Source organism: Triticum urartu, chromosome 3A, assembly GCF_056163025.1.
Source record: "Triticum urartu cultivar PI428250 chromosome 3A, HENAU_Tu73, whole genome shotgun sequence".
Taxonomy (NCBI): Eukaryota; Viridiplantae; Streptophyta; class Magnoliopsida; order Poales; family Poaceae; genus Triticum; species Triticum urartu.
In genome coordinates, this window is record NC_141875.1 from 583,214,956 (window position 1) to 583,226,955 (window position 12,000).

At 49.8% G+C, this 12,000-nt stretch overlaps 1 protein-coding gene across 1 annotated transcript; it reads right to left on the reverse strand.

Annotated features, from left to right (window-relative positions):
• Window positions 1-9,146: 9,146 nt before the first annotated feature.
• LOC125545223 (signal peptidase complex subunit 1) lies at window positions 9,147-9,908 on the reverse strand. The gene is made up of 2 exons (XM_048709114.2): window positions 9,752-9,908; window positions 9,147-9,564 (listed from the first exon to the last, which is right to left on the reverse strand). Exon 2 carries the CDS (start codon window positions 9,562-9,564, stop codon window positions 9,271-9,273), a length of 294 nt encoding a protein of 97 aa, XP_048565071.1. The 5' UTR covers window positions 9,752-9,908; the 3' UTR covers window positions 9,147-9,270.
• Between the last annotated feature and the right edge of the window lie 2,092 nt (window positions 9,909-12,000).

Sequence of the window (12,000 nt, forward strand, 5' to 3'; positions counted from 1 at the left end):
GCCCTTGATCCGATGTGGGATCCACATATGCCTCCGTGTATCTCCGCCAACAGCTCCAGTCCTTCCTCCCGAGGGATACACTTCAATTTTACACCGTTCGGCCTCTTTCTGTACAGGACGTCATCAACGAACTGGTACATGGTAGAGCGACGGGCTACTTTTTCCGCTTCTTCCCGCTCTTCAGGAAGTTCCCCTGTTTGGAGGAATCGGACGGTATGTTGTGCCCACGCTGGAGCCTGGGGCTCGATGGCGAGGACTAAAGGCATTTCCTCCGCTATAGGAACGGCTGTCTCGACGGCAAGAGCTTGACGCTCCGCCGGAGCTAGCCGTCCTGTGGCGGGCTCAGTGTCCCTGGCAACATCCTTGCCGGCGGCTCCGGGAAGCTCGACGGGAAAGTACTTGCCGGGTCCTGATTTCCTCCTCTTGTTCTGCTCTGTTGATGGATCAACGGATGGCTGAGTTAGCTGGAGCACAAAGGTACCTGGTTTCACAAGTAGCTTGAGGGCAACGCGTTTTGACAGGTAATCGGCGATATCGTTCTCCGCTCGGGGAACGTATTCAGCCTGTATATCGTCGAAATGCTCTTCCAGCTTTCTCACTTCATCGACGTAGGCCTTCATCAACGGGCTCTGGTAGTCCTTGTTGACTTGCTTGACGACGAGCTGCGAGTCGCCCCTGATGATGAGCTTCTTGATTCCGAGGTCCGCCGCGATCCTAAGACCGGCAAGCAGCCCCTCGTACTCTGCCGTATTGTTTGTTGACACCTCCCTGGGGAATTGCATCTGGATCACGTACTTGAGGTGCTCTCCGGTGGGCGCGACAAGCAGTACGCCAGCCCCGGCGCCGTGTAAGGAGAAAGCTCCATCAAAGTACATGATCCAACTACAACTTGCCTCCTTGCCGGGGAGAGCAGTCTCTTGGGCTTCTTCGTCAGGTGTTGCGGTCCATTCCGCAATGAACTCCACCAGGACTCGGCTCTGAATCGTCAAAGTACTTTCAAACTTGAGGCCAAAGCTGGACAGCTCCAGTGCCCATTCCACAACTCTTCCCATTGCATCTGGATTGTGCAATATCCGTTGCAGAGGGAGGCGAGTGACGACGGTGATCTCGTGTGCCTGGAAGTAGTGACGCAACTTCCTCGAGGCCATAAGAAGGCCAAAGAGCAGTTTCTGCACGCCGGAGTACCTTGATCTAGCTCCCTGCAGGAGGGAACTGACAAAGTAGACCGGGTGCTGCATCATTTTCTTCTTCGGCGGCACTTCAACCGGCCGTGTCGTCTCTGCATTGGTGGTATCGGGCTCTGTCGCTGCCATTACCTCGTCGCCAACCTCTCTCTGCGCCACTAATGCGGCGCTGACCACCTGGTTCGTTGCCGTCAGGTATAGCAGCAACGGCTCCTGTGGCCTAGGCGCAACCAGTATCGGCGCGGAGGAGAGGTACTTCTTCAAATCTTGCAATGCTGCTTCGGTTTCTGGCGTCCACTCCATCAGGCCCGCCTTTTTCAGGATCTTGAAAAAGGGAAGGGCGTGCTCGGCAGACTTGGAAATGAATCTGCCAATGGCGGCGATGCAACCAGCAAGCCGACGCACATCCTTGATTCGCTTGGGTGCTTCAATCTGCTCTATAGCTTTGATCTTGTCCGGATTGGCCTCTATCCCACGCTGTGACACAAAGAACCCGAGAAGCTTGCCGGACGGGACGCCAAAGACGCACTTCTCAGGGTTCAGCTTGAGATTGATCTTGCGCAGGTTTGCAAATGTTTCTTGCAAGTCTGGTATGAGGGTTGCCCTGTCCTTGGTTTTGACCACTGTGTCATCCATATAAGCTTCCATATTTCTATGGAGCTGGGGTTCAAAACCAATCTGGACCGCCCTCGCAAACGTCGAACCAGCACTCTTCAGCCCGAAAGGCATCCGTATGAAACAATACGTACCACATGGGGTGATGAATGCTGTCTTCTCTTCGTCTTCTCTTGTCATGAAGATCTGGTGGTAGCGGGAGTAGGCATCGAGGAATGACAACAGATCACACCCAGCTGTGGAGTCAACAATCTGGTCGATGCGCGGCAACGGGAAGGGGTCCTTAGGACAAGCCTTATTGATATTTGTGTAATCAATACACAGCCTCCACTTCCCATTAGCCTTGCGCACTACGACCGGATTGGCCAACCATGTTGGATGGAGCACTCCTCTTACCAAACCCGCTGCTTCCAGTTTCTGGATCTCCTTTGTGATGAACTCTTGTCGTTCCAAAGCTTGCTTACTGACCTTCTACTTGACGGGCCGCGCATGAGGACAGACAGCAAGTTGGTGCTCAATCACCTCCCTGGGAACGCCGGGGATGTCGGAAGCTTGCCATGCAAACACATCGACATTCGCCCGTAGGAAGGTGACGAGCGCGTCTTCCTATTTGTCGTCAAGGGTGGAGCTTATGGTGAAAGCTCCTCCCGTGCCGTCCTTATTGACGGAAACCTTCTTGGTTCCCGGCGGTATGGCCCTGGGCTTCTTGTTTCCGCCGGTGGATCTCTCTGGCACGTCCTCGACGGGAGTGCTACACTTCGAAGAGGTGCGCTTGCCGGAGTGGGTGTCTGAGGTCTCACCGGTCTTCTTCTTCCCTCCCGGGGTCCCAGCGGCAGGAGCAAGTGCCCTAGTGGCGGCAGCTGCTGCAACTGCTTGCTGGTATAGTTGGTCAGCGCAAATCAGCGCATCTTTCTTATCGGAGGGGATGGTGATGATCGTCACAGGTCCTGGCATCTTCAGGATGTTGTAGGTGTAGTGTGACGCCACCATGAACTTGGCCAGCGCTGGGCGGCCAAGGATCCTGTTGTAGGGCAAGGGGATCTTGGCAACATCAAACACAATCCTCTCTGTCCTGTAGTTCAGGTCGCTTCCAAAAGTCACGGGCAGCGTGACCTTTCCCTTAGGTTGGCTTCTTCCCGGGTTGACCCCCTGAAACATGCCCATCTCTTCGAGGTCTCCATCAGGAATCTGCAGTTTCTCGATCGCGGCAGGCGAGATCAAGTTCAGACCGGCCCCGCCATCGACTAGCATCTTTGTCACCTTGAGGTTGCGTATTGTTGGTGAAACCAACAATGGCAAGCACCCGACCGCAGTAGTGCGATCAGGGTGATCCTGTAAAAAATGATAGGTGTGCTGGACCACTTCAGCGGCCTTCGGGCATCAAACGACGGCTCTGCCGCTGTAATCTCACGTGCCCACTGTTTAAGCTGGCGGTGAGAAGTATGCAGCGAGGCGCCGCCGTCGACGCACATGGCCTCTATAGCTTTCTGAAACTCTTGGTCACCGGATTCGTCATCCTCTTCGTGATCGTCGTCGTCTGGCTTTTTGTCACGGCCCCGGGCGGGCCTCTCCGGTTGTTTATCCTTGCCGCGACGGCCCGCCTGGCCGTCACGCTTCTTGCCGGACCCCTCAGCACCGTCTTGGCCCTTCTCCTTGTCCCGCCTCTCATATTCAGCCCTCTGCTTCTCAGCGAGGAGCTCAACCTGTCGGCAGTCTTGGAGAGCATGGCCTTTGGTGCGATGGATCTTGCAGTATCACTTGTCGGAGTTTCCTGGCTTCTCGGCAACCGCCAAGGCCCGGCAGGCGACACATCCGACAATTTCCTTGCCGGGGTCATCTGCCTTGGTTTTCTTGGTGGAGCTGGTGTCTCCAGATCCCTCAACGGCAAGCACGGCTTTACCTTTGCGCTTCCTGTTATGGCGCCGGCCCTTCTTCGCTGAGGCGGCGGTATCTTCATCTGAGGAGTCGGTTTCCACGCCGGCGTCTTCGCCGGGGTACTTCCTTCCCTCTTCAGCCCGGGCACATCTGTCAGCAAGAACATAGAGTTCTGCTACATCTTTCACCTTGTTCATTGCCAGCTCTTCGTGCATCTTGCGGTTACGCACATTCTGATGGAACGCGCTGATGATGGCGGCAGGGTGAACATCAGGGATATTGTAATGTATCCAGCTGAACCTCTGTATATACTTGCGGAGACTCTCGCCTCCCTTCTGGGGAATGATGTGCAAGTCGCTCGCTTGGCCATGGGCTTGGTGGCCTCCAGTAAAGGCGCCCACAAACTCATGGCACAAATCCGACCAGGAGGAAATAGAGTCTACCGGCAAGTGCATCAACCACGACATGGCGTTGGGTTTAAGAGCCAACGGAAAGTAATTCGCAAGCACCTTATCGTCACGAGCTCCGGCAGCTTGCATCGCAATGGTGTAGATGCTGAGGAACTCGGACGGGTGGGTCTTGCCGCTGTACTTTTCGTCCACGTCAGGTTTGAAAGTGCGGTGAGTGGGCCACTGGAACTGCCGCAGCTCACGGGTAAAAGCCGGGCAGCCTACCTCGTAAGGTAGGCCTCCAGGGCTCTCCGGTGCCGGGTGGTTCACAGCAGGCCTTGCTCGCCTGTCTGTCTGGTGGCGCGCTCCGCGCCGGCGCTCGATAGTGGTTCGAGCGTCTTCATGTTCTCATTCCCGAAGGAATTGGCGCTGGTCATACTGGGTCCGCGGGTCGGACGACGCTATGGAGATTTCGTCGCCCGCAACGTCGCGACGGGCTGGCGTCCGCGGTACCGGGCGAGGAGGAGGCGAGTGCACCATGGTCGCGGCGCCGCCGGCTTTCCTGCCACTGGTGCGTGGGACTCCGTCGGAGCGTCGACTCGGGGGCTCCACCAGACTCGGTTCGTCTTTGTTGGCCACCGCAACAAGGCTTCGGATAGTGGCTCTCCATTCGTCGAGTTTCCCCGTAGTGGGAGGAAAATCGAGGAGCAACCGCGCGCGCGCCAGGGCTTCTGCTGGCGTTGGTGGCAGCGAAACCTGCACGGATCGCGACGCGCTTCGACTTCTGACCATGTCAGAAGGAGCTCTATCACGACCCCGCGGTCGCATGCCATCTTCACCAGCGCCTCGGCAAGCGGGCAGGTCTTCTACCTCCCGGGAGTGGCGCTCGGGGCTCTTCCCACGGCGTCGCCCGGGGTCTTCTGCGTGATTGCGTCGTTCGTCACGCGCCGTTTGAGAAGAGCGCGCCGTCGGTGCCGGCGTGGGAGTCTTGGAGGCCCTCGCATCGCCTTCGGGCGGGGCGGTAGCGATCTTGGAAGGCCCCGCGCCACCCGCGGAGGGCCTGGCTCCGTCTTTGGATTTGGCGGCGTGCGGCCCGTTACCAGGCGCACGAACATCGCCGTCTCCCAAACTCCGGCTGCTGGGACGTGTTGGTGTTCGCGAACGGCGCCCCGGGTCCTTTCTGCGACCGGTCCGCTGCTCGCCCGCGTCGGGACGGGATGTCCGGCTTCCAACGGGCCAACCGCCACCATCGTCTTCTTCTTGGGCGCCATGATGATGAAGAAGCGTCGAACTAACTGCTAAAGCCGATTCTCACAACTGCGCTCCCCTACCTGGCGCGCCAAAGATGTCGGTGATGAACGACACCTATGGGATCACAAGAATCCCTGCTACGGTTGCGGGGCGCGGGGTCGTGAGAAGAGCGGATCTAACAGGTAGCACACGGTTCGTTTATCCAGGTTCGGGCCGCGAGGATGCGTAAAACCCTACTCCTGCTTTGGTGGATTGCATATCTGTGTTCTTGAGCTAGCTATGGGACGTGAGGAGCTCCAAAAGCCGAATCCTCTTCCTGGTCACCTCGGGCCTCCTTTTATAGGAAAGGGGTTGCCACAGTAGCACCAGGAGGTGGAAAGGGAACAGTGATGTGAGGTTATCCCTCGCATTACATGACAAGGCGCATTTAATGCATCTTGCCCAGGTGTCCTTGCTTTATCGGGGATGGGGGAGAGCCCTGTCTCGTCTGTCGCCGCTCCCTCTCATGTTGACACGCGCCCTGGCCAGCGGCGCTCGCGGTGCCATGTAGGCAGGCAGGCAGCTGAGGTTGCCCAGCTGGTTGGGTCGGCAGCTGCATGTGAACGGTGGTGGAGGTTTGACTGGCGTGGGCCTGATGGTGGCCCTACGGGTGTTCTCGGCAAGGGCCTTGCCGGGGCCCCGACAAGGGTCTTGCCGTGGCGCCTGCTGTCATCCCCGGCAAGGCTCTTGCCGGGGGCCTTGTGGTCTTCCTTGGCTGGGATCCCGCCAAGGATCATCATCTTCTAAAGGGTGTATCTGATCTTGAATGCCTTCATAAAGATCTGCATGCCACCACGGGGATGTCTCCCGAATCCTTGCCCCATGGGGGCAGTGGACTCAAGGGTGACTCACTCCGCAGGCGTGGGGCGAGCTGCCACGGCAAGGGTCTTGCCGGGTTTGCTAAAACCGCCTCCCGGCAAGGATCTTGCCGAGGGGGGGGGTCCGCTTCGTCCCCTTTGCTCTCTGTGGTCTTGGTCTTGGCGTCGTTCTGCTTCTCCTGAGCTTCGGCCTTACCTTGGCTCACCTCCATTGCCTTGCTCAGTGTGGTGGTGCCCGTGGCTCAGACTGCCCGTGCACAGTTATAGGGGTACAAAAAGTGTACCCCTCTTTTTGTAGGTGTTAAAAGGCCGCTATTTCCCGAACACGGATTTTATGCATGCTATTGTTCCTTGTAACGCTTCGGCTACCTGGCGAGCAATCGTTGCCGGGAAGGCGGCACTGGAGACTGGCCTGCTAAAACGGATTGGCGATGGCTCGTCCACGCGCGTGTGGCAGGATGGATGGCTACCAGGCAAGCTTTCGTTGCGGCCCACTGCACAGATAGGTACATCACCTATTAATCTTGTTTCAGACTTGATCGATGATGTGACTTGATCTTGGAAAGCTGGCGTTGTTTGAGAAAATTTTATCCCACCGGATGTTGATGCTATTTTAAATATTCCACTCAGACAAGGAGGTGGTGATGATTATTGGGCTTGGGATCATGAGAGGTCGGGTTCCTATATTGTGAAGTCAGCGTATCGCGCTCTAATGACTCATAACGAGCATTCAACTCTAGAGGAAGGGGCGACTACAGAATCTTCAGAGAATAATAAGCAGTTATGGACTCGTCTTTGGAAGCTCAAAGTGCTACCTAAGGTACGTGTGTTTTGGTGGAGGGTCCTCCGTGGCATTCTTCCAGTGGAGAGCACACTACAGTACAGGCATATTGCAACCATAGCACGATGCAAGGTGTGCATGAGAGCTGATGAAGATTTGATGCATGCTTTGATCAAGTGTTCACATGCTCAAACTTTCTGGACAGAAGCTCGAAAATGGTTGCAAGTCAAGCTACCGGAGTTACACCCTATGACTTGGTGTAGGGATATTCTTTGCGACTCTTGGTTCTCAGAGAGTGATCTGGCAAAAATTGTTACTGTCATGTGGGTTATTTGGACCTCTCGCAATAATATAACGCATGACAGAGCAAGTATGAACCCGATGCAATCTCTCAAACGTATAAGAGAAACTCTTGCCTTGATGGAGCTTCCCTTGGAACAGACGAAGGTTCTACCTGGCTATGGCTGGAGGCCACCGTATCAAGGCTGGACAAAGGTAAACACAGATGCTAGTGTTTCAGTGCTTGAACATAGAAGTGGAGCTGGAGGAGTGGCACGGACTTCCTCGACCTTCTTGGCAGCCTGGAGTAAGCCCTACCCCGAGGCGTCTGCTTTGCGAGATGGGGTGATATTCGCACAACTTCAAGGCTTTTCGCAAGTGCTCATGGAAACAGATTGCTTAGAATTGGTTTAGCTATGGCACTCGCGACGGTTTTCGCGCTCCATCGTAGCGCCGCTATTATTAGAAATAGAAGAGCTAGCCTTATCTTTTCTATCTTTTGATGTTCAACATGTATCGAGAAACTCTAATATGTCGGCCCACTTGTGTGCTAAACATGCTTGCACCTTGGGGATCACCGAGTGCTGGATGGACTCCCCCCTGGCTTCCTCATGACCAGCGTTTTGGCTGATCATGCGGGAACAGAGAATAGTTGAATAAAGCTCGAAGTTTCCCGCAAAAAAAAAAAAACAGTCTGCTATGGTTGCCTTTGCTTTTTTAATAAAAAGTTGGGGCAGGGCGGCAGCCCCTTTCGTTTCAAAAAAAAAATGTACTCCCTCCGTCCGAAAAAACTTGTCCCAAACTTGTTCGTCAAATGGATGTATCTAGCACTAACTTGGTGCTAGATACACCCATTTGAGGGACAAGTTTTTTCAGACGGAGGGAGTACATCGAAATACAAAAATCATCCAGTTTCTGTGGTGGCTCAAGTGTGGCTGATGTTAAGATTTTGATATGACAAACAATGGTGGACAGAAGTATTGGCAATAAGACAGCCCAAATGTTGAGACATAGTGGTTGAAGGTTCTCCCTTAGTTAAAAAATTATTACAACATGACTAAGATATGGCCGTATAACTAGGGGAGCATAACCGGAAGTTTATTTTACCCCAACAAAAGCATTTCTGAATACATGTTTGGTACCCTGAAGTCTCAAAGGTCAGAGATAAAGTCTGAAAAAAAACTCAATTTGACTCTTGAAGGTGTTCAAGTTGTCCCCTTCAGACAACCATGTTAGATGCCACCTCAATCAAATACTCCCTCCGTCCCAAATTACTTGTCTTAGATTTACACTTGTCTAGATACATCCTTGTCTGAACAAATCTAAGACAAGTAATTCGGACCGAGGTTGTATTAGACAAAGAAACTAACTAGGGATGACCAATATTTTCCAGTTGCAACGTTGACCATTAACAACAGGTTAATGATGAACTCAGAACGCACAAAAGCTCCATCATGCATGGTATTCTTGAACATCATGATGACTGAAACAAACAAACACCAGAGATACCAATAAAATGCTACAACGCAGTCTATCATCACGCATCTAACGACCAGCAAAACAGTAGCTAAGCATAGATTGCACTTAACAGCAAAACTGAGAGCAAAAAATGATACTGTAGAAAATTTGTAGGCACAGCTTAACCTGAAACCACCCGGGCAAATCAAGGCAGTTCTCAAGGTATCTTAATTTTGCAATGACCAACAGTCACAACTCATATCCTGGCAATTGTTAAGAACTCACCAGTCCTTTCCATACTCCAGAGAGGCAACAAAGCATTTAGTTTCAAAATCACATGATAGAACTGAGCACATGCTATAATTTCCTTTCTTTTGATAGGCACTGCCCGTATTGAGCATATATAGGTGACCAGGCTTTTCAGCACCATGAAAGCAGACATCCAGACACCAAGAAGGAAGCTAATTTTTTGTCATATAAAACATTCAGGTAACACAACATCTAGCATGTCATACTCAGAAGTTCTGCAACTGATATATCATAAAACATGTCTGCGACACATGGACCAATAAGTAACATGACTACTTGTTCTTCCCGGTCTTCTTCTTACCCCCGGTCGTCGCTGGTGCGCTGCTGATCTGCGGGCGGGGGTGGCGATCAGCCTCGGCGGCGTCGAGCCACTTGAGCGGGTGCCGGTTGAAGAACGGCCAGTTGGGGACGGTGACGAGCGCCGTGAGGACAACCCCGCCGGCGTAGACGAGCAGCATCAGCTGGAAGTCGGCCATCGCGTACCCGACCAGGAACGCCGCCACCGCCGACGCCACCAGCAGCACCTGCATCAGCATCTCCGCGCTCTTCTGCCCCTGCCAATCCATCTACGCACCAAGAAAGGAGAGGACGGGGGTCAGGTGGTTCGATTGGTACAAGAAAAGGGGCGGATCGTGGATGGATCTGGGGCGCCGGGACGTGGTTTCCGTGGATCCATGTCGACATAAGAGGAATTCTTGGAAGGATTATAGGGGCGAGAAGAGGAGGACGAGAAGGATGGGTGCGGAGTATTACCTTGCTTGCCGCCTTGCCGGCTGTGCCGCGCGCTGGAGTCGCCGGAGGGGAAGAGGACCGTGAGAGAGATGGCGACAATAGGGAGATCTGTCGTGGGTTCGCAGCGCCGGCCTGCCTATCGGAAATAGGTGCGTCTAGGTGCAGAGGGGATGCCCCTCAAAAAAAAAAAAAAAAAAAAAGAGGTGCAGAGGGGATGAATTCGGCTGCGAAAATCTTATTTGCCGCTCAATGCGGCAAATAGTTGTCCTAACGCACAGGCGTGGGGCAGTAGGCCCAGGCCCCATTAGCGATTTCGCTGGCGTTTTTCTCTTCGTTTTTCCTTTCTCTCTTTTTTTCGTTCTTCGGGTTTTATTCTTTTTTTACTCTTTCGGTTTTTAGTCTTCATTTCCTTTTCTTTTTCTTAATTATTTTTCTTCTTCTTTTCAGGGATTTCCTATTCTTTTATCTTATTTCTCCTTTTTGATACATATTTAATTAAAAATACATGAATATATATGAAATTATATATATTTAAAATATATTGTGAATTTTCTATATGTCTATTGTGAGTTTTCATAACGTTTGTGCAATTTAAGAAATGAAACATATTTTCTAAAATCATGTAGTTTTGAAAGAAATCATGTAAAAAAATACTGGCAAACTATTAAAAATGTGCATGTAATAACAAAATGTCTACAGTTTTACAAAATGGTCGTGTCCTTTAAAAATATTGATTATGCACAACCTTTTATTAAATAAACATTCATATTAATGGAAAAATATTAAAAGTTGATTGAAAACCCATAAAAGTAGAAGAAAACCAAAAAAATGCTACAAGCTTGAGTTTTCGACAAATGTTCTCGTTTATTTCAAAAAATATTTGTGTTTTTTTGGGAATTGTCAACAAATTTATAAAAATGTTTGCATTTTACGGAAATTTGGGTGTTTTTGAAAATTAAATTCGTTCATAAAATGTTCTCATTTTCAAAAAAAGTTTGTGTTCCCAAAATTTATTCATGTTCTCAAATTTGTTCTGCAGTTTCAAAAAATGTTCACGTCCTGGAAAAACTTTTGTGTTTCCAAAAACTGTTCCTTTATTTAAATGTTGTTTGCAAATTTAAAAAAGTGTTCTTGTTTCTGAAAATTATTCACGTTTTCAAATTTGTTCTGCACTCTCAAAAAATGTTTGAGTTTTTTTATAAACTATCGTATTTCCAAATTTATTAGTATTTTAAAAAAATGTTCGCCAATTTTTAAAAATGATCCAATTTTCAAAAAAAATGGGGGGGGAGGTTAAAAAATGTTCACGTTTTAAAATAAGAGTTTCAAAATATTTTCTCCGTTTAAAAAAAACTTCTTATGTTAAAAACTGTTCGTGATTTATAAAAATGTTTGCATTTTGAGAAAATATTTGTATTTTTTCAAAATAACTTTAAAAATTGAAAAGTGTTCTCGTTTCTAAAACATTCAATTTTTTTTAAAAAAATCGGATTTCTAGAAACATGAACAATGTTTGAAAAATATGAGTAATTTCAGAAAATACACATATTTTTTTTGAATTTCTGAACAAATTTCAGTATCGAGAACATTATTTGGAATTTCGAGTAAACCAATAGAAAACATCAAAAAGAAAAACCGGGAACAAAGAAACTAAAATTTTGGATCTTATAAACTTGCACCGCACTGTAATTATTCGCGTTGAATATCTCTAGTGGCTAGCACAACAAGCTCTAAAGCCGAAGGTCTTGGGTTTGATCTCTGGTAATGCGTGATATTTTTGCGAATTTATGCTACAGTGCTCAATCGTTTCTCCGTACATATCCGCTCATGTGCCAGCGGGCCAGCCCAGTCAGTCGCCTGTGCGTTTGCCCGACAGTTTGCCACAATACACAGCGACTATTTATCGCAACCCTGGTCTCCAAGGGTGATCACCGGCGCGACTAACCAATCCACCCACGAGTAGTTAGTAGTTAGTAGTAGGATAGCGACCTACTAGAGGCGACCAGAGCCGATCTTCTCCGGTTTTTTTTTTATTTTGTTTTCTCCGATTTTTCATTCATTTCTTTTTATTCTCCATTTCGTTTCATTTTTGTTTTTTCTTTGTTTCTTTTTTCCATTCCATATTTTTATACACATGTTCAACATTTCTTCAAATATACAGGATCGACATTTTGTTTCATTTTTTTTCTTTGTTTCTTTTTTCCATTCTATATTTTTATATACCTGTTCAACATTCTTGAAATACCTGTTTAACATTTTAATATACATGA